This window comes from Episyrphus balteatus, chromosome 2 (assembly GCF_945859705.1).
Source record: "Episyrphus balteatus chromosome 2, idEpiBalt1.1, whole genome shotgun sequence".
NCBI lineage: Eukaryota > Metazoa > Arthropoda > Insecta > Diptera > Syrphidae > Episyrphus > Episyrphus balteatus.
This window is the reverse complement of record NC_079135.1, coordinates 49,198,342-49,225,242: the sequence shown is the minus strand read 5'-3', so window position 1 is coordinate 49,225,242 and position 26,901 is coordinate 49,198,342. Positions and strand designations below refer to the sequence as shown.

General features: G+C 31.6%; 1 protein-coding gene across 1 annotated transcript in view; it reads left to right on the top strand.

Moving 5' to 3' along the window:
* Positions 1-17,440, top strand: part of LOC129911747 (ecdysone-induced protein 74EF-like) — a 157,190-nt gene extending 139,750 nt beyond the window's left edge. Inside the window, exon 6 of the mRNA XM_055989653.1 lies at positions 16,946-17,440. Within this exon, the coding sequence (XP_055845628.1) occupies positions 16,946-16,971 (26 nt within the window). The 3' untranslated portion in view covers positions 16,972-17,440. The remainder of the gene's footprint in view (positions 1-16,945) is intronic.
* Positions 17,441-26,901: the final 9,461 nt, after the last annotated feature.

Sequence of the window (26,901 nt, the reverse complement as noted above, 5' to 3'; positions counted from 1 at the left end):
GCCTCTAATTAAAAAGTATCTACCGCCAGAAGCTTTTCGCAGATAATAATAACTGTATAACAGTATAACAGTAATAATTCTATCACCGGGCTGCAATCCTGAGTCCATACACTGTGCTGTATAACAGTATAAGAGAAAAGAAACTTTTCGCACATATAATTACATATTTGTGAAACAGTCATAATTCTATCTCTCATCTTTCTTAAACAGACTGGGATGCAATCCTGAGCTCATACACTCTGCTGTATAACAGTTTAATGTCATCTCTCTTTCGAGAATAGAATAAAATGTCACACTTACTTTGTAGAGAATCCTTCCTCCAGTGTACTGTAAAGAAAAGTAGATACGTCTCAACAAATTAAAAATTATAACCTTGTGGCAACCCTATCCCACAATTATATTGTGCGTTTTACTCGTTGAAATTGCAGCGCTGCCGCTAGTGTGGTCGTCAATGCCTACACGTATTACACTCGTAAGAACCATTAGAGAGTGATTGGCCAAAATGCCAGGTTCTACCCGTTTAACCTGCAGCTATAGCAGTATACTCGTATGTACAGTACATATGAGTTTGCACCGTGCGATTATTATTATACCATGACGACGACGGCTGTGCGGCGCGAAAATAAAATGCGTGTGTCGTTGGCGTCTTAAGTATAGGTAGTCTATGAAATGCATGCGTTTATTGGTGTTTTTTTTTTTGTCGTTTTTGGAACGTTCACATTGAATCCGCAAAAAAGACCAATATCAGACCGTTTGTTTTTTATTTTTTGCGCTTGAAGGTACAAATCAGCTATAGAACGGAACTTGCTTGGCTTAAATGAAAAGCAAAAGTTGTTCCTTTGGCATGACATGAATATTATATTTGCTGGCTCATTGAACATTTACTTCTTCTTGCCCCTTGAATGACAGAGAGAGATAGAGAGATGGCCAGTGAGGAGACGTTATAGGAGTAGGACGCGTGTCTTCGTTGTCGTTTGCTGTGTCGTTGGCGTGCCACTGCGTGCCGTATGGCAAGTTTAAAAACCACATTCCATACAAACTCAATTTGAATATAATCCTAACTTCTATCGCGTTATGTGTAATGTGTCTTTAAACACTTAAAGTAAAAAAAAATAAAAAAAACTGCAATTGAATTTGCGTGATTTTAGATTTTCGGATAGCTGGGTGTCCTGCAGCAATTTAATAGCAACAACAGCAGCAATTCACACACAACCGGATGGAGAACTGGAAAAACACTTACGGAAATGGAAATTCATGTCCACACAAAAAAAAAAGCTTGCTGCAATATCAACTTAAGCTTATCTGACGGAACAAGAAACAGCAATCAAAGTTCTGATTAAGTAGATAAGTTGAATTGCAGAAAAAAAAAATTGCGGTTCAGCTAGATAACTGTCGATATGGCAGTTTCACTTTCGATTTTGAAATATGAGAAATGAATGAATGAGATGGTAAAATGTAATAGTTTTTATTTAAGTTAAAAGAAATATTCTTTTTGCGCACTTAAGTTTTCAGATTTTTGTTTTTTTTTTTATTCGCGATCATAACGAAAGGATAACGTACATAACGCGTTCATAATATTCATTTATTGTTCCTTGCCGAATAGGCTTAAGAGTATCATATGTAATGAGCGATTTTTGTAAACCGAACTAAGGTCCAATTTATTTACTCTCCATTATATTTAACCCTAGAAAGCTAACGTATCTACAATGAAAAGCTAATCCATCATTCGACTTCTTGACGAACACTTGAAACACTTTTTTTTTAAATTTTTGCATTCCTTTAATTTTTTTGGTTAGTCAAAAATTTTCTTACCCATAAACTTACCAAAAAACTTAAAGGAATGCAAACATTTTTTGCGATTTGCCATGAAACCCAAAAGAACATAAGATTTTTTTTCATAGAGAATATTCACCAAACATGTTGAATTGATTTTAGGATTTCTCGGAGAAGAAAAGCGATATCGAAATGATTTAAACGGATTTTAAAAGAAGAAACTTAGTTCTTTAAGAAACCTCTACCAATGTAATTATAAAAAATTATCACACAAGATGACATAACCTCAAAAACTGTTAAAAAAGGGTATTTTTGATTTTCTAACGGTAATATCTTAAAAACTTGATTTGATGGAATTTTTTTGACTTCACATTCGAGTTCAGCATACGAAAAACCATTAGAAAAGTATACCCTGACTTCTATAAAAAAAACTTTTTGATTAGTGAAATCGAATTGGGCAGAAAAAATGAACGGACTTAGATTCGAATATCTGAATATCTAAAAATGCCACTAATTTGATTGAAATGCCGTTAAAAAGAAGGATATTTTTTCTAAAAATAGAGCCATTATTTGAGTTTCTACCATTATTATTAACAGAGTTATTGACAAAAACGTGTGAAAAAGTACGTAAAAGTACGTTTTTTCATAACTAATTAAGCTCATAAAAAACGAATAGCTCGATAGAAAATTTTAAAAAAGCTTTTTTCTTACTATTTAGACCCCAAGGAACATTTCTGCATCAAAACATATGGAGTGCAAGACACTTCGAGTAGTGTCGCGTTCAAACGACCCATCTTCTACTTATCGAAATGCTTCTACTCTTCTTCAACTCTTCACTGATAAACACCTTTTTATTGTTTGGTAATCCTCCGTATTCAATATCACAGAATACTTTGTTAGAATTTTTCTATACTTGCCATAATAATGTTATCAAATCAGCATTCCTGAAATTTCTATAAATATCAAAGGTATTAAAAGAACTACATTGACTTTCTAAAAAAAAATTACCGATTATCAAATCATCATTAAAAATTTCACACTGATACTACATAAATAAATCTGTAAAAGTTCAAATATTTACACGCATTTTCCGGAACATACACGCAACCGCAAAAACAACAATAATACAAAATATTAAAAAAAACACAAAACAAAATCAAATAAATAAAATAAAAGAAAAACGGTTGTCTTACCTACCCTACAAGCTACAACCAAAAGACTGATCTCTCAAGACAATCGACCTAAATTTGTCTGCCTCGCGCGTTTGCCAAAACAGATAAAAATCGCGCGGTAAAATTCGCAGCAGGTAAAACAATGACATTGCAGTTGTTACTGTTACTGATGTTGTTGCTATAGTTTGGTAAGTCAGTAACAAGAAAATATTTCACGATTGACGTGTTTCTTGTTCCACACCTCTTTCCGCCTCCTGTTACAACGAAGATCGGTGGCTAAAGTTTTTATTTCTATGCTGGATGTGGCTGCAATCAATCCATGCGAATAAAACAATAATCTCAGTGCAGGGTCAGAAAAGAAGAAAGAGCAAACGAATCGAAAGCGAAACCAAACCGCACCGCAAACACCAGCCTGCGATATACAACAAGATACACAAATGTTGACACTGGCTGCCAGTCGTGTGTCAAGCAGGTACCACACGATATTCCCAATGATAACGATCCATGCAATCTGGCACCAATTAATGTTATGTGATGAATTTTTCTTGTCAATTTACTTGCATGTCTTACACACTTTAATATGATCGATTATACTTCTTGTTGGATTTATGAAAATGCGATACATTCACAACTATTTGTTACTGAGGAAGATGTTATCAAAAATAATGACATTCTTAGGGTCACTCTGAAGTTTGGCAACAAGTCGGAGTTTAACAGAGTTCTTCAGAAAGAAGTCTAGGTTCTAAATATTAGAATACATGGAAAGTTTTGGTGTTTTGCATTTTTAAGATCTTGGGGTCATAGTTCCGAATCTTTTCCATGAAGTTAAAAAAAAAAAAAACAAAATCACGTTATTAACCCATCCAATTTCGCCAAAAGGAATAAATATTAAATCGAAAGTGTTTCTAATTAAGTTTGACATCGAAACTGATCAAATTCTATATACGATTTGATATTTTTATTCATCCGTAGGTATAATAATAAGTTATGGTTCAAATCGATATGGTTAAAGAGTACGACCGCATAAAAGCCTCGAACCATATTTTTACAGTGCAAACCACAAGTTGAGGTAAGAAGAAAAAAAAAAGGTTTTTTTTATTAATTTTACTCACTTTGTTGGGCTTAAACCTATGAACCGTACAATATTTGTGTATACTTCTATAAAGCCGATTCTTAAATATTGTAGATTGTTGAAATTAGATTAGTTTATTAATTTGCACGTCGTTGTTAATGATATTGGAAGTTTGCAGTAGGTTTATTTATTTAATTCGTGATATCGTAAATGGAATTTGTATAATTCAATGTCCAAGAAGTGAATGAACAAAAAAATTCAGTTTGAGATTAAAATTATTGTTCCTATCTCAAAAGCTTGACAGTTTTTAATACTGTTGTTTTAGCTTTTGAAAAGGTTTTACCTACCCATTAGTTAAAAATCATTCAAGTATAGTATTTAAGACCAACAACCGCTTAAGATGCCATCAAGAAAATTCAAAACTTATGCAAAATTGGGGTCCCAAAAGGCAGTGAAATAGGACCTACTAATAATTGCGGTTACAAACAAAAAATGCAATGCGATCTGTGATAGCAAAAAAAAAAAATAAATAAAATGCATGACTGGGTCGCACATACTATCTCTTATGGTAAAAGTAGCTCTATCTTAAAGGTTCTTATGAAAAAAAATTATGGAAAATTATAATTAGATTTTATTTAAACATATTTCTGAAAATGTTAAAAATAAAATTTGTTTCTATAATAAATTAATGAAAAGAGAACAAATAAGAGATACACACTTGAAAGTCTACGTATACAACAAAATATAGAGAAAACAATGAATGCTCAAGAACAGGGTTCGGACTTTACTTCGATTGAAGTAGATTTACTTCGATTTTGGGAAAAAATAAAATCTTCTCATTTTTAGGAACTACTTCTATTTCTTGATTGAAATATATTTTTCAAACAATAAATTTAGAGAAATTAGAGAAAGGGATTTAACTTCAATTTTGAAATAAAGAAATAAAGCTCCACTAATATCTCAAAAGATGAATGGAGGTCAATTTATTATTCGAATTCAATACCTAAATAAAATGTATCAAAGTAATTTTGACTGATTCTGAAGAATTCCTGATCAAAAATTTGTTAGATTATGCTGAGCTAACCGTTTTACCCCACAGCACCGTTGCAACCACTAGACAAGAAAGGTTTTTTTGGAAAATAACATAATAAAAAAAGTTTAAAAAAAAAAACAATTTTGTTGAAAAATAAGTTTTTTAGAATACATTTTTGTAAATAAATGTTCTGAAAGTTTAATTTTGAAATCTACTTCCGAAATCTTGGGTCTACTTCACATTTTGTTCAAAGTTGCTTCGAAATATTGAAACTGAAGTCCGAACCCTGCTCAAGAAGATAGAGACAAAACAATAGCAAGTTATTCTTTGGCATTAAGAGCGGTGTAATTTTCTGTTATAATTTAAATTTAAATTCAAATTGTCTTTCATTTAGTTTTTCTAAAGTGCTGTTTTGTATGTTTTTATTTTAACTTTTATTTATTAAATGTCAATAATTTATATTTTTATTTTAGAAAATTAAAAAGTTTTTAATTATTAATTATCTGTCAATTAATAAAATGTAACAAAATAATATTTTCATGTAAGTTTAAACTATTTAGTCTAAGATCCGGCCATAGGACGACCTACCCTCATCGTTATACCAGTTGAGAGTTATATTTTCTGAAAGCTAGTGTCTTAGGAAATAAATTGCACATGGGTTGCCAAGCGATATCCTGTCAAGGCATAGGGTTGCCAGGCCTTAAAGTTCATTTTTGCAAATTTTTGAAAATGCGACCCTGCTTAAATGGCAAGCCTAAGAGTTATAAAAAAAATATAATGTCATAGGAAATTTAATTTAAAAATTTTAATTTTCAGGATTTTTTAAAATTTGAAGTTTGAGTAGGGTAAACAAAGGTAAATTTAGAAAAAAGGCAAAAATCTATTTTCTAAACAAAACGTGATAGAAATAAAATTGAAATTGGAATCGATAGATATTATAAATATATGAAAGCCACACATACAAATAAAAAATGTAAAAAATCTACAACGCGAGATATAGTCTTTTTAGAGTCATGATACTCCAATTCGATATTTGAGAAATAATTCACCAAAAATCAGAATGAAAGATTTTTTAAATAATTTTTATGTGATAAGTTAGGAAAAATAAAATAACTTGACACGTGTCTGTCAAATTTTTAATTTAACTTTCCGTTTTTACGAGGGGATTTTTTGAAAAGGAGCTTATTTTCGTATTTCAACATATTAAAGGAAAAAATCCCGTCATGGGACGACCTATCCACCTCATTATACCAGTTGAAAGCTATATTTTCCTAAGGGTAGTGTCTAAAGAAACAGTTTGCACATGGGTTGCCTAGCGATATCCTGTCAAGGCATAGGGTTGCCAGGCCTTAAAGTTTATTTTTCATTATTTTTGAATACGCCACCCTGCTTATACCCAAAGCCAAAGAGTTGTAAAAAAAATATTATGTCACAGGAAATTTAATTTGAAAATTTTAATTTTCAGGATTTTTTAAAACTTGAAGTTTGAGTAGGGTAAACAAAGGCGAATTTAGAAAAAGGGCAAAAATCAATTTTCTAAACAAAACGTGATAGAAATAAAATTGAAATTGGATTCGATAGATATTATAAAAATATAAAAGCCACACATACAACAAAAAAATGTAAAAAATCTACAACTCGAGATATAGTCTTTTTAAAGTCATGATACTCCAATTCGATATTTGAGAAAAAATTCACCAAAAATCAGAATGAACGATTTTTTAAATAATTTTTATGTGATAAGTTAGGAAAAATAAAATAACTTGACACGTGTCTGTCAAATTTTTAATTTAACTTACCGTTTTTGCGAGGGGATTTTTTGAAAAGGTGCTTATTTTCATATTTCAACATATTAAAGGGAAAAATCCCGTCATGGGACGACCAATCCACCTCATTATACCAGTTGAAAGCTATATTTTCCGAAGGGTAGTGTCTAAAGAAACAGTTTGCACATGGGTTGCCTAGCGATATCCTGTCAAGGCATAGGGTTGCCAGGCCTTAAAGTTTATTTTTGCAAATTTTTCAAAATGCGACCCTGCTTATATGGCAAGCCTAAGAGTTATGAAAAAAATATAATGTCATAGGAAATTTAATTTAAAAATTTTAATTTTCAGGATTTTTAGAAATTTGACATTTTAGAAGGGGAAACTGAGGTAAATTTAAAAAAAGGTCAAAAAGCTATATCCTTAACAAAGAGTGGTAGAAAAAAGATTGATACTGGAATCGATAGATATTGTTAAATTATATAAGTCACACATACAAACCAAAAATGTAAAAAATCTGCTACTCGAGATATTGACGTTTAAAAGTCAAAACCGTGAAATTCGATGTTTGAGAAATAATTCACCAAAAATCAGCGCGAAAGGTATTTGAAATAATGTTTATGTTATTAGAGAGCATAAATAAAATAACTTGACACGTATCTGCCAAATTTTTGATTTGACTTAGTTTTTGGTTCCTGTGTATTTTTGAAGAATTACAGATTTTTAAAATTCAATTCACTGTTTCGGTGTTATTCTTCAAAAATACACAGGAACCAAAAACTAAGTCAAATCAAAAATTTGGCAGATACGTGTCAAGTTATTTTATTTATGCTCTCTAATAACATAAACATTATTTCAAATACCTTTCGCGCTGATTTTTGGTGAATTATTTCTCAAACATCGAATTTCACGGTTTTGACTTTTAAACGTCAATATCTCGAGTAGCAGATTTTTTACATTTTTGGTTTGTATGTGTGACTTATATAATTTAACAATATCTATCGATTCCAGTATCAATCTTTTTTCTACCACTCTTTGTTAAGGATATAGCTTTTTGACCTTTTTTTAAATTTACCTCAGTTTCCCCTTCTAAAATGTCAAATTTCTAAAAATCCTGAAAATTAAAATTTTTAAATTAAATTTCCTATGACATTATATTTTTTTCATAACTCTTAGGCTTGCCATATAAGCAGGGTCGCATTTTGAAAAATTTGCAAAAATAAACTTTAAGGCCTGGCAACCCTATGCCTTGACAGGATATCGCTAGGCAACCCATGTGCAAACTGTTTCTTTAGACACTACCCTTCGGAAAATATAGCTTTCAACTGGTATAATGAGGTGGATTGGTCGTCCCATGACGGGATTTTTCCCTTTAATATGTTGAAATATGAAAATAAGCACCTTTTCAAAAAATCCCCTCGCAAAAACGGTAAGTTAAATTAAAAATTTGACAGACACGTGTCAAGTTATTTTATTTTTCCTAACTTATCACATAAAAATTATTTAAAAAATCGTTCATTCTGATTTTTGGTGAATTTTTTCTCAAATATCGAATTGGAGTATCATGACTTTAAAAAGACTATATCTCGAGTTGTAGATTTTTTACATTTTTTTGTTGTATGTGTGGCTTTTATATTTTTATAATATCTATCGAATCCAATTTCAATTTTATTTCTATCACGTTTTGTTTAGAAAATTGATTTTTGCCCTTTTTCTAAATTCGCCTTTGTTTACCCTACTCAAACTTCAAGTTTTAAAAAATCCTGAAAATTAAAATTTTCAAATTAAATTTCCTGTGACATAATATTTTTTTTACAACTCTTTGGCTTTGGGTATAAGCAGGGTGGCGTATTCAAAAATAATGAAAAATAAACTTTAAGGCCTGGCAACCCTATGCCTTGACAGGATATCGCTAGGCAACCCATGTGCAAACTGTTTCTTTAGACACTACCCTTAGGAAAATATAGCTTTCAACTGGTATAATGAGGTGGATAGGTCGTCCCATGACGGGATTTTTTCCTTTAATATGTTGAAATACGAAAATAAGCTCCTTTTCAAAAAATCCCCTTGCAAAAACGGAAAGTTAAATTAAAAATTTGACAGACACATGTCAAGTTATTTTATTTTTCCTAACTTATCACATAAAAATTATTTAAAAAATCGTTCATTCTGATTTTTGGTGAATTATTTCTCAAATATCGAATTGGAGTATCATGACTCTAAAAAGACTATATCTCGCGTTGTAGATTTTTTACATTTTTTATTTGTGTGTGTGGCTTTCATATATTTATAATATCTATCGATTCCAATTTCAATTTTATTTCTATCACGTTTTGTTTAGAAAATAGATTTTTGCCTTTTTTCTAAATTTACCTTTGTTTACCCTACTCAAACTTCAAATTTTAAAAAATCCTGAAAATTAAAATTTTTAAATTAAATTTCCTATGACATTATATTTTTTTTATAACTCTTAGGCTTGCCATTTAAGCAGGGTCGCATTTTCAAAAATTTGCAAAAATGAACTTTAAGGCCTGGCAACCCTATGCCTTGACAGGATATCGCTTGGCAACCCATGTGCAATTTATTTCCTTAGACACTAGCTTTCAGAAAATATAACTCTCAACTGGTATAACGATGAGGGTAGGTCGTCCTATGGCGGGATCTCCTACTAATTTTTGTAAAAGTGTAAAATGTTTTCAATATAATATTTAACAGATTTAATAAAATACCCCTGAAAAAGTCAAAAAATTACGACGAAACGTAGGGAGAAAGTATGAAATAAAGGTTTTTATTTGCATATAAAAGGAAGTGACCAAAAAAGCCCGATTCAACATAAACATAAAATATTTTTTAAAAATCCAAAAATTTAAAAATCGCGGTTACTTTAACTTAAACAATTCGTTGAAATCGGGTAAGTCTTTTAAGAGATATTCAGAAAAAAAAACAGTTCCATGGCAGGTACCATCAGGGCTACTTTCGTAGGTTTTCAAAAAGAGGCCAAAAAATGAGGATTTTGATAAAAACGAGGCCCCAACAAAAATATGTGGAAACAGAATAAGTTAAGTACGACAGTCACACGAAATACCTCATTTGCGCCTTTCCCGAACCGCAACCCAAACCTTTTACCACAATTTCTTAAAATTAAAATTGTATAAACATAATAAGAATAATATAAAAAGAAAACATTACCTGTGCATAATTTCTTCAAGAAACAACACAAAATTTATCAAATATAACCTTATAAAAATCAAATCAGCGCTAAACAACAGTAACGTATATTTTTTTTTACAATTGTGTCGTTATAATTGAAAGTGTAAAAAGTAATAAAAGTCAGTGAAAAAAGTCAATTTTTTTTTAATCAAACGTACCTACATAATTTTAAAAAAGAGGAACCAAATGTCAAAAAGAGGGATTTTTTGACAATGTTTTAAAAGTGGAGGGAAAGTGGATTGAGTGAAAAAAGGAAAAACACCTCTTTAGAGGCGCGAACGTTGTTTTTTTTAATTTCTAAAGTTGGGTCAAATCTAAAATTACACACAAAAATTGTAATCAAAATCGTTAGAGCCGTTTTTGAAAAGTATTTACTCTTCTATTTTCGTTATATGGCAGGTACATTACCTACCTACCGTTAAATTTCCATTCTTATGGGACAGTTCTTCCGTGGCAGGGCTAGGACAAACAATTTTTTTTTTTTATTTTTTTTTGCCTTTTTGGTTGTATCTTTTTGTTGGGCCAAGATAGACATACCTAAGCAAAGCAATACTCTAATAAAAAGAAGGAAATTAAATTTCCTTCAGAATACTGGGCTTATTAAATTTTTTCATTGAAAATTAATTGAAGTATCGCGATTTGAACCTATCTTTTTTTCGTTTTTTTAATTTTAATTTTACTCAAGTAATAAAAAAAAGTACGATAAATAAATAAGAAGCCAAGAGCTGATATCGTTTTTTTTTTGTAGAGGGGTCTAATACAATAATTTTTTATTATGGAAGGGGGGCCTATTTCCCCCCTTTAAGGCGGGAGGGGCAGTTTTCTAAAAAAATGCCTAAAATAAAAAAATATATTAATAAACAACGGCAACACTTACAGTTATGAATGATACTTTTTTTTATTATATCTCCACTCCCAAAATCTGCAGTGGGGGTTTACAATAGAAAGACTTAATCAATTACAAATATTGATACGTTTTCTTGGTCAGCTATTCCCAAAATACTATAGCACCTGTTGAAATAATTTCATATAGGTAAGGATGAAATAACTTTGTGATTTTGGTTGGTGTAAATATGAATTTATATGTGTTACTTCTAGTTGTCAATCATCAATTGGTAGATATCATTTTAATATATTCAATCTTATTACCTATTACTGCAAGCCGTACTAGTTTTTGAAACTCCTTAAGATGTTTAATATGTATAAACCGGAGTTTCAAAAACCTATACCCATTTTGGGTACGTGTGTTTTCACTAAAATCAAATTTTACTTAATTTCTTTTTAAAAATAGAATCCAAATAGGGAACCTAACCACAAAGGTACCTATATACACTCAAAGCAATGAAACCAAAAAGGATATTCTTCCTTTAGTTTTTTTTTTTTTTGTCTGAACAAGACTAATTGTCATTCCGTGTTAGGTCTCATTTTAATGATGTTTTACTCCTTATTTTGTGTGGTGTGTCATGTCGTCAATTTGAGAAAACAAAATATATAAAAGGGATGGAAAGTGATTTTTGATGGTGACTTGCGGAAAAGGAAGACATAAAATTAAATTATGTATTTTAATTATGATATTTTCTCTTCTTCACACAAGTCTGCACTAATGTTATGATAAAAAATGTAAAAAATTGAGGCAAATGGAAAGTTATACAAGGAAACGAGACAGAAAAAAAAAGAAACAGAAACAACATCAAAAAGTTGATTTTTATTGATGTCGACATTTTTAAGGATTAAATTTTTGCTCAAAAAAATTTTTTTTAACTATATTATTCATTTTGCAACTGATAAAATTAAAAAAAATTATTGAAAGATGTTTTAAGATAAGAAAAATGTTATGTTATAACATCTTTCAATAATTTTTCTAAGTATACAATAGAATCTCCGAACAAGGACATGATCGGTACATCAAAATAAAAATCTACATCTGTTCCCAAATAATTTATTAAACAAAAAAGTCACTTGAGTCAATTTCTTTCATTATAGTGTGAGAGTTTCAATTCTGATGTAAAAAAACAGGTAGTTACCTAAATACGTTTGAAAAAGAGTTTACATGTTTTCTTCAAGGAGTTCTTTTTATCATTTTCCGAACACTTATGATGCAATCATCGTTCGTCTGGATAATAATGGTTGTGACAAGTGGAACAAGGAACAGTCAAAAACTACTATGTGACTGATGAAAAATACCACAACCAGATAAATGACACAAAACATTTCCTTAAGATGTGGTTTACCATCTTAAGTGACCCTATAAAAGAATCTACCTGAATACACTTGAAATTTTGAAAGGAAAACATGACACTAAAAGTGGTTTTCATGCACGCACATACGCACATTGATAGTTCTTATTCATAACCTTTCTTGAGGAGTTCCTTAAAGGAAAAGTAGTCGAATACTTTAAGAATTTAGATGTTCTTCTTTTGAGAAGAACACAAAAACCATTTTTTTCTTGCGTTTATAAATATTTTGTAAAGTCTATATAAGCTTAGCCTTCTATAACATAACTGTAAATACTAATCCATTATTTAAAAGTTTGATTTTTATTAAACATTTATTAGTTTTATTTTTCGAACGCATTTTAATGTGAAACATAACACCTTCCTATTTCAATTTCAACTTCTTTTTTTCTTCTAAAAAATACAAAAAAAACAATTATTTCAATTACAATGACACAGACGTGTTATATTGTATCTAATTTTCTTTAATATTGCAGGTATAAATGACAAAAAAAAAATAAAACACAATACTTTATGGAGATTTAATATGCAACACGTTTATGCTAAACAGCCTACGCATTTTGATGGCGCATTTTATATATGCATTTTGCAATTCATGACTGTTACCACTCGTCAAGTCGCGCTATAGACCACTTGGATTAGTCTTTTGGTCTTATGGTTTTAATTTATCAGCGCAATGTAAAAATTACAAACATGGAACACTATAAATTTCCACAAATCGGGGAGTCCCTTGACCGAAAAATCTCAATTCCGTTGCAAGCTTGCATTAATGATTGAATATGTCTTCCATTAAGGAGTTCTGGTTTGCATTTAAATTAATATTAAATTTAATACAAAAAAAAAAAAAAATAATGAAACACCTGAGATTAGAATAAATGACAAATATTTAGTAGGTACCAAGTTTTTTAATTTTGTTAAAGATTGAAAAATTCTGATAATAAAAATAAATATAGTTTTGGATCATAATTTTCCAGTTATACCACATTAACAAATATAGAATGCTACTGTAATAACGTTTATTGAAGGACAAAAATTTACCGAAAATCCTACCTTAATATGGAATAAACTAACAATTTAATTTGGCTCACGCCTTTAGAGAGAGCTACAGTCTAAGATGACATTGACATTGACAACAGAATGACATTACAGATTTTTTAACAAATTACCAAATTTGGTTGTTCTGATTTTTGAAATAATTGTTTGTAGATACGCCCGATCAACACTAAATGTTTTTGGACAATGTAAGAAACGCGACACTGCCAAAAATACAAGCAAATGTAAAAAAATACCCAAATTTTACAATGATTATTTAAGATTACAGATTATTTTCTGGAATAAACGATGTATCATCGTAAAAGGCTTATAAAATTTTCAAATAGTTTCCAAGATTTTTCTTTCAAACAACGTCAATTCCGTCGCCATCGAAAAATTTTTTAAATCCTTTTTTATTAAACAAGTAGTTCAGTTTTCGGAGTTTTGCATTTACTTTGCCGAAGATCGTTTTATCTCAAAACTTTAATAAAAAGTTACCTTGACATTGCAATTACATGCCACGATTGTTTTAATTCATGTTGATTTTTTTTTCACTGAAACATTACTGAAAAATTTGTAGTCTACATTCAGTATTGTTGCTTCAGTATTGTTGCAGAATGAATACTTTCAAGTTAAATTACAGTATACCGGGTTTACATTCGAAATACAATAGAATCCTGTCGAATACAGGATATATATGGGAATTCTTACTATACATAGACAGAGGCGTACGTTGATTTGCTGGGGCCTCGGAGCAAAACTAAATTTTGGGGCCCCTTTGATATTTAGAGGTCCCTTTGGCATAAAAAAAATAAACAAATAAAAAAGTACGTATACGTCATACTTTTTTTTTTGGGCCCTTGATGTATCATTTGTTGGTTGCTAAGATTATTAATGTAATATATTTAATTTTTCTTTCAAAAATGCAATTTGTTTTGGGGCCCCTGAGGTATTATTTTTTTTTAATACACTTTTATTAGCTTCACTTGTAACTAACTAACAATATAATGTAATAACATCTTGGAACTTAATTTTGACCCACTTCCAATTATCGTATCGAACTGAAATTTGGTACATATGTATATCGTCGCTGTTTTAGAAAACTGGCTTAGCTAAAAAATCTTAATTCTTCAGAAATGCTGTTTTAAATTTTCAAGTTTTTCAATTTTCCATACTATTTTCATAAATTGAAGAAAAAGAATCAGCTGTGTGATAGGATACAAATCCTTTTAATTTATACTGAGTTTACAAAAATTAAGAATGTATTGTTTCCAGTATATATTGGGGCATTGATAACTCAAATTTTATTTGAGTTATCAATGAGTTATTCCGGCTTTCTAAAATAGTGACGATACTTTCAATTATGAAATACTTTCAATTATCGTATCGAAATGAAACTTTGTACATATATGAAGCTCACATGACTATTTAATATTTCAGTGGTTCGGACCCTGGGGAGGGGCATTGAGGGTCGAAAAACTCCTACTTCCAATTATGATAAGACTACAAAGTAAAAAAATAAAATATATAGTTTAAAAAACTTAAAATACTCCTTTATCACGCACTAAAAACTATGAAATAATTTAATTGACTTATTGGAAAAGGTTAGATCAAAAAGCTTAGAGCGCATTGAGCCATGATAGGTACCTTAGAAAATATTGGCAATTAAAAATTTAGATCCAAACATTTGTTATTGCTTTTTCTTAGCTGAAGCAATTTTTTATGTTGAATTTGAGGTGCTAAGATTTCGAAGCCTTTACAAAAAAAAACACTTAACACTCTCACGTTAAAAAATAAAAATTTCAAATTCAATTGTCTCAAATTATTAAAAAAAGTAGATAGCTTATAGCCCAGCGAAATAAGGATTCAACTTAATATTAATTGCAAATAGTTTTAAAATATTGTTAATATCATATTATTTTTGATATTCTAAATTTTACATCAAAAGAAAAATTTGGTATCCAAGATCTAATCTGGAGGTGCAGATTCAAAAAATAAAAAAAAAAATTGGCGTGCTTTAAACAAATGTTACACGAATTTAATGTCCTTTTTAATGACCAATACTAATTAAAGGGGATCGAACTATGCTCATATATTCAGTATGACAGTTAAATTTATCACCGAAAACAAAGAAGATGCGATAGTTAATTGATTAAATTAAGCATAAATATTTTATTGGCCTAAGAAACAAGATCAACAATATTTTATTAAAATCTTTATGTTAAAATATGCTAAAATAATGTTTTTAATAAGGAGTGTTTTGTTTACGAAGTGCGTGCGATGAATATTCTAAAGCAAGAGTAAACAAAATCATGACTTGCCGAAAAGATGTTTTTTGACTTTGAGGTATAGAATTAAAAAAAAAAAAGATTTAACAAGACAAGACGTATTAACAATCGTAGAACAATTATTGCCAGGTTGTATCCTTATTTGACTGGACTATACAATACATATTTCTTTGTTTAAAACTATAGCATAAAATTTAATCTCGAAGTTAAGTACTTAAGTATCTTGTCAAGAAATGGTTCTTAATAACAAAAATTGTTGATATCTTTGAAAAAAAAAAAAAAGTTTGAAAAACCAGTTAATCCACTACATTTGCTCTCATTAAAAAAACTCTGCTCCTAATCACCTATCGTTTGGTCATAAAATCAACCTTAAACTTTCACTTCCGTTCTGTATTTAAATCGTTATGTCTACTTTTTAATTTTATTGATTTCTAAAACATGTGTCTTTGTATTTGTACCTCCAAATATACAATTTCAAACCTTCGGTATGAGTCAAAAACTTTGGAGTAATACCGGGTGACAAATCAAAAAGCACCTTCGTCCATACGAATAGCTGATTAAGTATCCAAACGTCTATCATCCTGTTTGAAAACCAAAACATTGCCCTATCCAAATGATGATCATCAAATCAGAGTCATGATCGGTAGCACCAGCACTTTGATTTATAGCAAAGGATGCACCGAGGCAAACCGACATTACTCTAATTGGTATACAGGAGCCATAACAACACAAAAGAATAGACCAGACCCATTAGGCGACACAATTTGAGTCACTTAACGTAGGTGGAGACAAGACAGATCAAAAAACACTGATTTCTTAGCGACAAAAGTACTGACTGATACAAAATTCATTTGGCCATGACCCTTTCCGGTAAGAAAAAATCTGTTTGTTTTTTTTTGTTCAACCCAGACGCGGGTGTAAAGAAGAATCTTTGTTGTGGATTTGGAGCCCGCGAACCGCTTCTGCCGCCACTGTCATCCGCCACGCAACAATCCTGGCTTGAATCTAGGTATTAACCTTGTAGCAGAGACACTATGAATGCGAGGAGTATTTCTATAAATTTATTGTAGGGTTGTGTGCAGAGGCGCGTGTTTGGCATAAGGAATCAATTTGGAAGAAAAGAATTCTCCCCTTTTCTGTAGGTATAAGGTTACCTGCCTGTTCATGTTCAGAGTTAGGATATCTCTGCAGAGAAGGAATGATAGGAGTTTATTCTTCTTATTTTTACTATTTTGTTTGTCGTTGCTGACAGTTTCCTGAATTGTTTATTCACTTGTTATCCTGAATATACTTTATTTAAATTTCTCTTTTTTTTGTTTCTTTCTAATCTATTAATATCCTATTTTTACCTTTTTTTTTTCTTTTCAGGTAAGGACATGTGTTTTATTCTGTAAAAAAAAATCGTTAAAGAAAGAGGAGGTAAAGTTTATCTAATCATTCTTCATAGTTAGAACTTGATGGCAGGAATTTCTATAGTAGGAAATGATTCTTTTATAGATATTTAAGTAGAAAATGTAAGTATTTAGATATTCTAATGGTAATTTTGTAGAATTGAATATTTATTTATACATATTCACACAAATAATATAGGTAACTTTCATTTTTTGATTTTTAAAGTAAAAATCAGACTGAAAATTATTTTTTTTTCTAAGGAATCCAGTAATCTGAAAAGATTTGAGAGTTAATTAAGACTTAAAAAATTGCACTCTTACTTAGGTAATAAGTTTCAAACTAGGTCGGTTTTCTAGATCCTTAAAGATACTTTAATTTCGTTTAGTGAAATTTAAAAAAAATCGGAATGTAAAGAGTTGCCGAAGCTATTTATTTTATTTTTAATAATGACGTGTATTTTAATGCATCTTTTTTGAAAAAAAGCGAACAATTTTTTTAAAGAAAACTATTGCTTAGGAATATTTTAGTAATTATTAAGTTTTAAGCCCTTTAAATTATAAGCTATTAATAAAGAAAAGTGTTACATTTGTTTTATTTTCGCAAAATTATGAAATCAATAGGTTCTAATGGAGCGAAAGAATCATTAAAAAGTAAGTTTTTGTTTTTTTTTTTTTTTAATAAAAAATTGGTAAACGATAAAATAATGTATTTACTATAGTTAACTATATTATAAAAATTATTATAAAAGCTGTAAAACATTATTTAAAAAGTGCAAAGTGAGTTAATAGTATAAATTTTAAGTTTTTGAATATTTCTCTAAAATAATTCATTCAGTAGAATAACATCTTATAATGTAATGTTGCCTAGCAGCCTAAACTATCAATTTTCGGTGCACGAGTTTCCAAAACTTTCAAGCCGTTTTTTTTTAGAAGTACAATTTTACAGATTCGTGGCTTTGATTTTTCACCCACGATATTTTTATTAAATTTCAAAATTCTATAGAACCCAACCATGTATTTATACAAAAATATGTTTGCAAAAAAACGGTACCTATCTCAAATCTCGACAGAATGCGAAAAAATGGGTCCCATCTATGTGTGTTTTTATCTTGAGCTACTGCTAAAACCAATGAAACAGTTTGGTTAAAACTTGAAATTAAGAATTTTGGAAGATTCCCTAGTGTCGAAATTGAAATTTTATTTTTAGGCTCAAAATAATTAACGGTACCTGCCATATAACCAAAATAATAAAAACTGACTTTCCTCAAAAACGGATTTAACGATTTTCATTGAAATTTTTGTGTGCACTGTTGGTTAATTAGAGTTAGACTGATTTTGTTTTTTTTTTCCAAAAGGTGATTTATTCGCGATGGTAGACTTTTTTTGTTTTAAAAAAATCGTAGGAGCCGCTTTTTGAGAAAATGATACTTTCTAAAATTTTTATATAGCAGATACCGTTTTTTTTGTCCAAAAAATTTATTCCGAAAATTGCTCTGTAAAATCTCCAAAAAACTACCACATAAAAAATTTGAAGTCAATCATGTTCTATCATCGTAGTGTAATGTTTTTACGAGTAGGTACCTACCTCAACTTTTTTACTTCCATTCGTAAAAAAAAGTTTGAGATAACAATTTTCTATGATATAACAATGATAGAGAATGCGAAAAAAGCGGGACTCGAAAGTCCGTCTGTCTGTCAGTTTGTCATTCTTTTAGGATGTCTGTCGGTCTGTATAAGGAGCTACAGCCTAAACGATGTGCCGATATACTTTAAACTTGATATGTAGCAGTTTTTTGGATCCTGTACAGAGGGGTTTTTGGAATTATTTTTTTTTTACCAAAAATAACGGTAACCTGTCATTTACCAATTTTGGAAAAGTTTAATTTTCTCAAAAACGGCTCCTAAGAATTTTTAATAAAAAAAAATCAAATATATGTTTTTAAATAAGGTCTATCTTTTAATGAAAAAAGTTTTTTTTTTTCAAATATCCTTATTAACGGTATCTCTTATAGAACCGTTTTTTAAATTTCAAATTATCTTCCAAATTCAATTCAATTTTAACGATTTTATGTATACAAATACATTTATATACCTAAATATAAATCAAAAAAAAAATAATTTTTGGATTAAAAAAAAAATTTTTTTTTGAAAAATCAAATTTTCGAAAACGTGACATTGAATTTTTTGAAATTTTGGTTTTACGTGTTGATTAATAGTTTCTACAAAATGGCATACCAAATTTTATTTTTAGATTTTTTTTTTAAATTATTTAAGTATAAAAAATTACTGTTTTTAAAAACGGCTAAAACGATTTTTAATTTTTTTTAATGCATCTCTATAGAAGAAATTACATTTTTACATTTTAAGAACGAATTTTAAGTTTTTTTTTTTATACATTTACAAAATTTGTAAATAAAAAGTTGTTAGTTTTAAGAGCAAGTTCGTGCGACCGACCCAGTCGTGCATTTCATTTTTTAACGTGTACAGTGTACATAACTTGATGATAGTTTATAATCGCAAAACTATTGTAAATAGTATGAACAATAGAAAATGAAGAAAATGTGTATATATCTTCAAAGTATAGTAACTGTCCCAAAAAATGGCAGTATCTTGAAACCTAGCCGAACAAATTTTCTTTTTTTGAAGGAAGATATTGTTTTCCTTAACTCAGTATAATTTTCATTTGTTGTTAAACATTTTCATTTGTTGTTAAACAAATTAAAATACATTATGTACATGCGTTACAGATTTTGAAAAAATTAAATATTTAAATGAAAAAGCACTGTTTTTATAAAACAAATTTTAAAGCTGTTATGCACTAGGCTTTTTTACTCTTATGATTTCAACAGACAATAGATAATGTTAATTTATGATAAAATTTGAAAGGATAATCTGTATCTTATTTCGAAAGCTATAGAATGTTGAATATTTGATGAAGAGAGGTATAGCAAGAAAAGTTTTTTTTTACATTGAATTAAAAGCTTAACTTTTTCATTTTATTTAGAAAAAATAGAAAATATCTATATTTTAGAAAACTTTGTCACTTGTTTCAAACACTCCAAATATTTATTTACCAATTTTATTTAATATTAATTTGATGCTTCTTTCTCAAATACGATAGATTATAATCGATTTGCTTTTGGCCTATTTAACGTCAATGTCACAATCATATACAAAATTCCCAACAAATCTATAAATTGCATAGAATTCTAGGTATCTAGGTACTTCCCCAAACCCCCGACAACATACTCGTTTGTGACTTAAAATCTCATCAAATTATTTCCTTGCATATTGTTTTTATTACAACCTTACAATGTTATTATGAATCAATTAAAAAGAGAGAAAAAAAACTACGCGGGTTCGTCAATCGCTACAATGTCAAACGTTTATAGAAAAAAAAAAAAAAAAAAACAGTATTATCTCCTGCATCACGCAGCAAATTCATCGTGTGTACAACATGATTTTAATTTTCTAATATCATCGGTGTATTCGTAGTTGTTGTCGTCGTCGGTAAAATTGAGTTCATGGCTGTTTGTATTCGCGCACATTTGCATTTCTAATTGAAAGTGCAACAAAAATATTGGCAACGTTTTATAAGCTAGCAACCATCAGCTGCTACTTACCCATCAGTGGGGGTAGCTTAGACACACAAAATAGTTCTACACACATTGCCATTAGATTGTCATTAAAAAAAAAATTGTTGTTTCTTCATAAAATGCACGCACAATCACACGATTTGCGCTAAGTACTGTACACTTTGTGAACAAAAAAGTTTCCCACGTGCTCTCACGCACTAACTTGTAGGTAGTAAATTATTCAAACTTCCCTAAACGGTTTTCCACCTACATAGTTAGTGCCGCGAATACGGATACCCCAGCCTTAATATCTGTCTGGGTTTCTTGTATTATTGATCCAGTTTTCAGATTGTTCTGGGAGGTTTTTTTGTGAAGCTCTGACACCTGGCCACCGCTCGCTGCCGTCTTAGCAGCCGCATGACAGAATGTGGAAAAACACAAAGAGGCCTAAATATATGTTCGTCTATTGTTTTGAATGTGGGAAGTCTAGCTACCCAAGAACATGCGACGTTCAAAACACCATCACCATCATGTGGAATGGAACAATTTCCTTCTGAAAGTTTTTTACCCCCGAATTCAAGTTCAAGGTCAGTCATTTTGTGCACATGTACACTGTACACAGCCCTGGCAAGGCGCACAACAAGGATTTCCTTTGAACTGACGAATCCAACCGTTTTCATTATCCTTAACACCCAAACACACACACACAAACATAGGCAAAGAGTAAAAAGCGAAAAATGAGTTTCCAGAATCGATTTGTCTGTCGCGGGGCTTTGCACGCACACAAGGCGAGAAGGATATACGCAGAAGTTTAAAGCAGTTCCTTCGACCCTCGTCCTTTTTAGACGCTTCCTTTCCCAGCTTTGATGATATCGTAGGCAGTAGCAACGGTGTTCAGTGGGTGGTAAGAGGCGGTAGAATCATTTCGATAGCTGTTGGTCCTTCTAAGAGTTCATTTCACAAAGATTTACATTCGGTCCCATTATCGTTTTGCCGCAGCGGGAGAAAGAAGAAGAAGACGACGACGGAACACAGTACTGCGTGCGTGTGACAAGGCAATATCCTTTCAACCTTGAACAGTTACTTTGCAGCCGAAAATTTATTGACCTGGCGCGCTCTATAGACAGTCAGCTAAGTGTGTGTGTGTGTTTGTGTATTGTTGGTGAAATTGCTTACTTTTTGTTCTGCCAGGAAACATTACACTCATCCCCCAGTAAAGCAGTTGGGCGCCATCGTTAATATTTGGTTGTGCGATGTCTGTTTCCATGGAATCCTTTTTTTATCGCAGTAGTTGTTGTGTGTGTTTTCTGCTTGTATAGGTTTATTATGGGGGTGGTGGGGCGCGCAATGGTGTCTATGTAGGGCGGTGGGAATATAATGTCTGTACTACTGTTGGGCCAGACAGTCAATGTTTTTTTAGATTATACGAGAGAGGCTGAGAGTGATGGCGTGAAGGCTCTCTGTCATTATTTCGACGCAATCGATATGAGTGATTTTGAACGACATAGAACGCTGAAGGATGAAACTTATGAAATAAACTGTATAACATGATGGGTATGTGTGGAAATGCTTGCAATGATTTTTGATTAAATTTTGATATTATGAAGATGAACTGATATTTTTGACAGATGTGTTAGATAAGTGTTGATTTGCGAGAGTATTCTTTCCATCTGTCAAGATGGCGTCATTAGATGAATAGATTTAGTATCAGTTTTAGAATAAGAAATTTAAAAAAAAAATACGCTGTTTCGGAGAGTTCATACAACTTTTACAGAAGTGAATGAATTTGAGATACACATAAAAAAAGCGAATGTGTTTACTGTCCCAACTATAGAGGTGTTAAGGGCCCAACTAATAGAATCCATCCGTTGAAGTTGACGGAAAGGACGGAAAGGAGTGACCCATTGAATACGTTTCATAATGGATTGCGTTTTGACAGCTTACTACGAATTCCTAGGTTTGTTCGATGTTTTCTCGCTGAATGTGCACTTAGGAAGTTCTAGTGCTTTCTAATTTAACCAATTTTAAACTTTTATCGTTGTTCTTTTTTTAAATGAAATAAAATGCGCGACGGATCTGGCGGTTGGCAAAGTCGAAAGTTCGGCTACATTTTCCATCGCATCCGTCAAACTTCGTCCGATCTGGACTTAATGGGTCGGTTCTCATAAGAACGTGTGTTTTCATCTTTACATATCAGGCAGTCAGTTGAAATCTTCGACGGTACGCACGCGACGGATTCTATGGGTTAGCCCTTTTACACTATTGAACATCGACTGTAAGATCCTTCAAGATTACTGATTACTGGCTTCAGACCAGGAAAGTAAAACATTAACAAAAAATATTAATACTACGCCAAATTCTAGATAAGACCCGAGAATTCAACACCTCTACCAACTTATTATCTCTATGAAGCTGTATCGTATCATGACCTGCCTTATTGATATGGTGCCGTGCCTCGTGCTGTTTTATCAATATTTCTCAATTGCGCTGCACGAGTCAGAGAAAAAGTAATTTTCGATTTTAGGCGTCTGTTGTGCAGTAAATTTTTAAAGAAATAAGTAAAAAAAAAATTCTTGACCGCCAGCGCACCACAGCTTCACCACTGCTGCCGCCGTTTGGCGGAAAATTTCGCTGCACTATCGCTGCACCCCGCCGCACCATTTCACTTTACATGAAAAATTCGCTGCACCATAATACATAACTTTGGATTGACAAAATAAAAAAAAAATATCCGACGAGAATGAGATTCGAACCCGCACCGCGTGTGCAAAGCATTTTCAATTAGAAATCCAACGCCTTAACCATAACCACTCGACCACCAAGTTATGTTGATACGATTTGGCAGTTTGTTGCTTAAGTCAAAATAACTTTGAAGACGATTTAACATTTGTATAAGTACGAGAATAGAATTTTTGATCATGGTGCGGACGTGATGCGGAGGTGGTGCAGCGAATTTTTCATACAAAATGAAATGGTTCGGACGTGGTGCAGCGAGCGGTGCGCTATTTTAGAAATTTTTGAATGGTGCGGACGTGTTGCGGCGCGGTGGTGCGATGCAATACCTAAAAATTTTTGGTAATGGTGCGGTGGTCCATTTTTACTCGGGTGTTTGGCGGTACCGGTGTTTCGGTGAACAAAATAATTTTTGATAGTGGTTCGGTGGTCAAAAAGACGTTCGAAAGGATGGTAAGGTACGATTTATGTATAGCCCGGTTTGCGTCATTTGGCGAAGAAGATACAATAGCAAACTGTAGGAGCGTTTCAATGTTGCTCACTAGTCAAAAAGTTTTGCATTCGATTTTAGAAATTGATGTAAAGTTTTCCAAATCAAGCCCCAGACAAACCTCCAATCTCCTATGGAATTATTAGGATGAAGATGATATCCAACTACTCACGTTGCAAAACACTGCGTGCCAATAGGCATCTTAAATAAGTAAATTTTGAAACGACTGACTCGATCAATTAAGCTCATGAGAATTTTTCAGTAAAAAATTTACGAATTAACCAAAAAAAATGAATTGACATAAACGGATTTTGTTTTGCTAAATTTTCTCTTGAGTAGACAAGCTCAGTACCCTTTTTACTTGCTCAATAGAGCAAGTATTGGTTTCGTGTCGAAAAAAAAAAATTGAGGTTTTAATCAAAACCAACATTACGATAATGGAGAACTCCGAAAAAGAGGGTCTCGCAATTCCGTCCGTGCGTCTGTGCGGTTGTGCGTCCATCTGTACACATTTCCACAGCCTAAACGGGTGCTCGGTTTTTCTTCAAATTTGGTACAGATGATTTTTATGGAAATCTGAAAGTTGGTTTTTTTTTTTGTTTTTTTATATCTCGCTTAGAAAGTGTACCTCCCATACAAATTATTCAATTTAAACCAAATATCTCGAAAACGGCTCTAACGATTTTGATTAAATTTTGCAGACGTAATACTGAAAGCTATTGCAGTAAAACAGCATATTTATTTTTTTCAAAAAAAGTCATTTACAAAATTTTTTTTTTTATTTAACAAAATTTGGCCCTAAATGAGCAAGTACGTGCGACTACAGTCGTGCATTTTATTTTATTGGCATTTGTTTTTTTCTTTGTTCTGTTTCTTTTTTTAATAACTTTTCAAGATATTCAAAATCTGATTTTCTACTGCACCTGCAGCATAGTAAACATAACCTACATAAGTACCTTAGTCTCTTTACTTTCCAGTTGCATGCTCAGAACTTATTTATATTTTATTACATATCCCTGTTATTTTGTTAAAGCCTTACGTTGGGCGCCATTTTTTATACAAGTAAATATTTAAAGCAAGTATGTAGTTGCATATTGACTGGTATAAATAAAACATAATGCCTCAACTACCCAAAAAAAGAATTATTCTCAAAAGGAAATAATGTTATTCACAACAACATGTCGGTTGTTTGTTGTGTGTAATGTGTTCTATGTGTACACTGTTAAAACCTTTAAACGGAATGAAGCCAAGAACCTATTAAGGACAAATCGCACACACAGTAGCCAACAAAACTGAACTGCTGAATGCCATCATAATTATATTGCCGTAAATATATCGTTGCGAGTTAGCTCAGTATTAGACAAAATGTACACAAACACCCAAATGTCACTTGCGTATGTCAAACGAATGTTTGTTGTTGGCAGCAACAATTCATAAAAAAAAGTACAAAAAAAGAAATAAAAATTGAAAAAAATCAGCTGCAACTTTGTGTACCTATTGCACCGCACATCGAAACGCATGTGGGAAAGGGATAGTTGTTGTAAGCTTCTATACGAACACACTTTAAAGTCATATGTAGCTGTTTTTGTATTTTGTTGTAATATGTGCATGGACTAATTGATGTCAAGGCGCACTGCTTAATTTATACTCTCGCACAAATGCCACATTTAAATTGCATGAAGCGGCAGTGATTGTCACTGTCGTTGTACCAACGAACGCACCGCGCACAGTGCACTAAACATCAGCCTGCTAGATAAACGTGAACGCACTTAGAATGTGCGACCGTCATCGTCATATGAGTGTGTTTTGGCGGGCGGAGGTGGCGGCAGAGGTATTAGGTATAGCAACAAGCAGTGGTCGCCTTCTTCTTCCTCTTCGGCAGCAGTTAGTTTAGTCTTCATGGCCTAGCATAGATTTTGCATTGAACGAATATCAGTGTCAAAGTGCTGCAGCTACTGTCAATGTATCTGGCAGAACTTTTACTTAGCGCTTGCTGGCTGCTGCGGTACACAACGATGTGTTGAAGAGATTTGCATCTGCGACCCTGGGCTAACAACATCACCACCACCACCATCGACAATATCACAAAACAACAACGAACCACGAACTCCTTCAGGGAACTTGCGTGACACTATATGCCTAGAAACTAGGCCTAGAGTTTTTTTTTACAAGTCGTTGTTATGCATAACTCGGCCTAGTTGTGAGAGTTGGACATGGACATTGGACGTTGGACAACTCCCTTTTTCTTGAGCAAAGGCGCGAATAATAATACAGCAAAAAAAAAATGATTGAAATAAAATATTCGGCAATGCAGTCCGCCCGGATCACAGGCATCAGGGTGGGTAATTAGAGTGCAACAACTATACTTTTATGTAAGCTTCTCAAGGACGATTGCCTGAATGGTGGTGGTGGTAATAGTTGGGCCTAAACACACTCTATTCAGCGATATTGAGGCTAGATAAAATGGAAAGAAACAAATTTACATTTTGCATACGTAGAAACACATTTGGAATGCTTGTTTTGACCAAAGAGTTAGAGTTCTAATGAACAGCCTTCACATTACGCCCCGTAGGCTTTTTTTTTTTATAATGCTAAGTTAGGCCTATTTGACGATGCAGCTGTAGGCGCGCAGTGGCAAAATGTAAAATATGAATGTCGCTATATAAACAGATTTAGGATGCCTTGAAAAGTTATTTAAAATTAAAAAAAAAAAGCAGAACAAAAAAAATATTCAAGTGACAAAATAGAGCTAAACTTGGTACATTCAAGAATGATTACGAAGACAAGATATTAAGATCGATTTAAGATATATCAAGCTGTTTTTACGATGAAGAAAAGCTATTACACACATTGAGAGAAATCAAATGAAAAATAAAAGCAAGATTTCATTGATATCTGGTATTTTAATTTATCGGACATAATTTTTTCAAAATTTGAATTGCATGACCATCCTTTTAATCCCGTAAAGAGATAAAAAAAAAAAATAAAAATAAAAAGTCCTAAAAAATAAAAAAAAAAAAAAATTGAAAATATTTTGCATACAGTAGGTACCTTGCCCTATTATTAGCCCCAAGCGAAATAAATATAATTTTTTGCTTCATGTTGTTGAATTTTTAAAGTTTTTGTCGAAATATC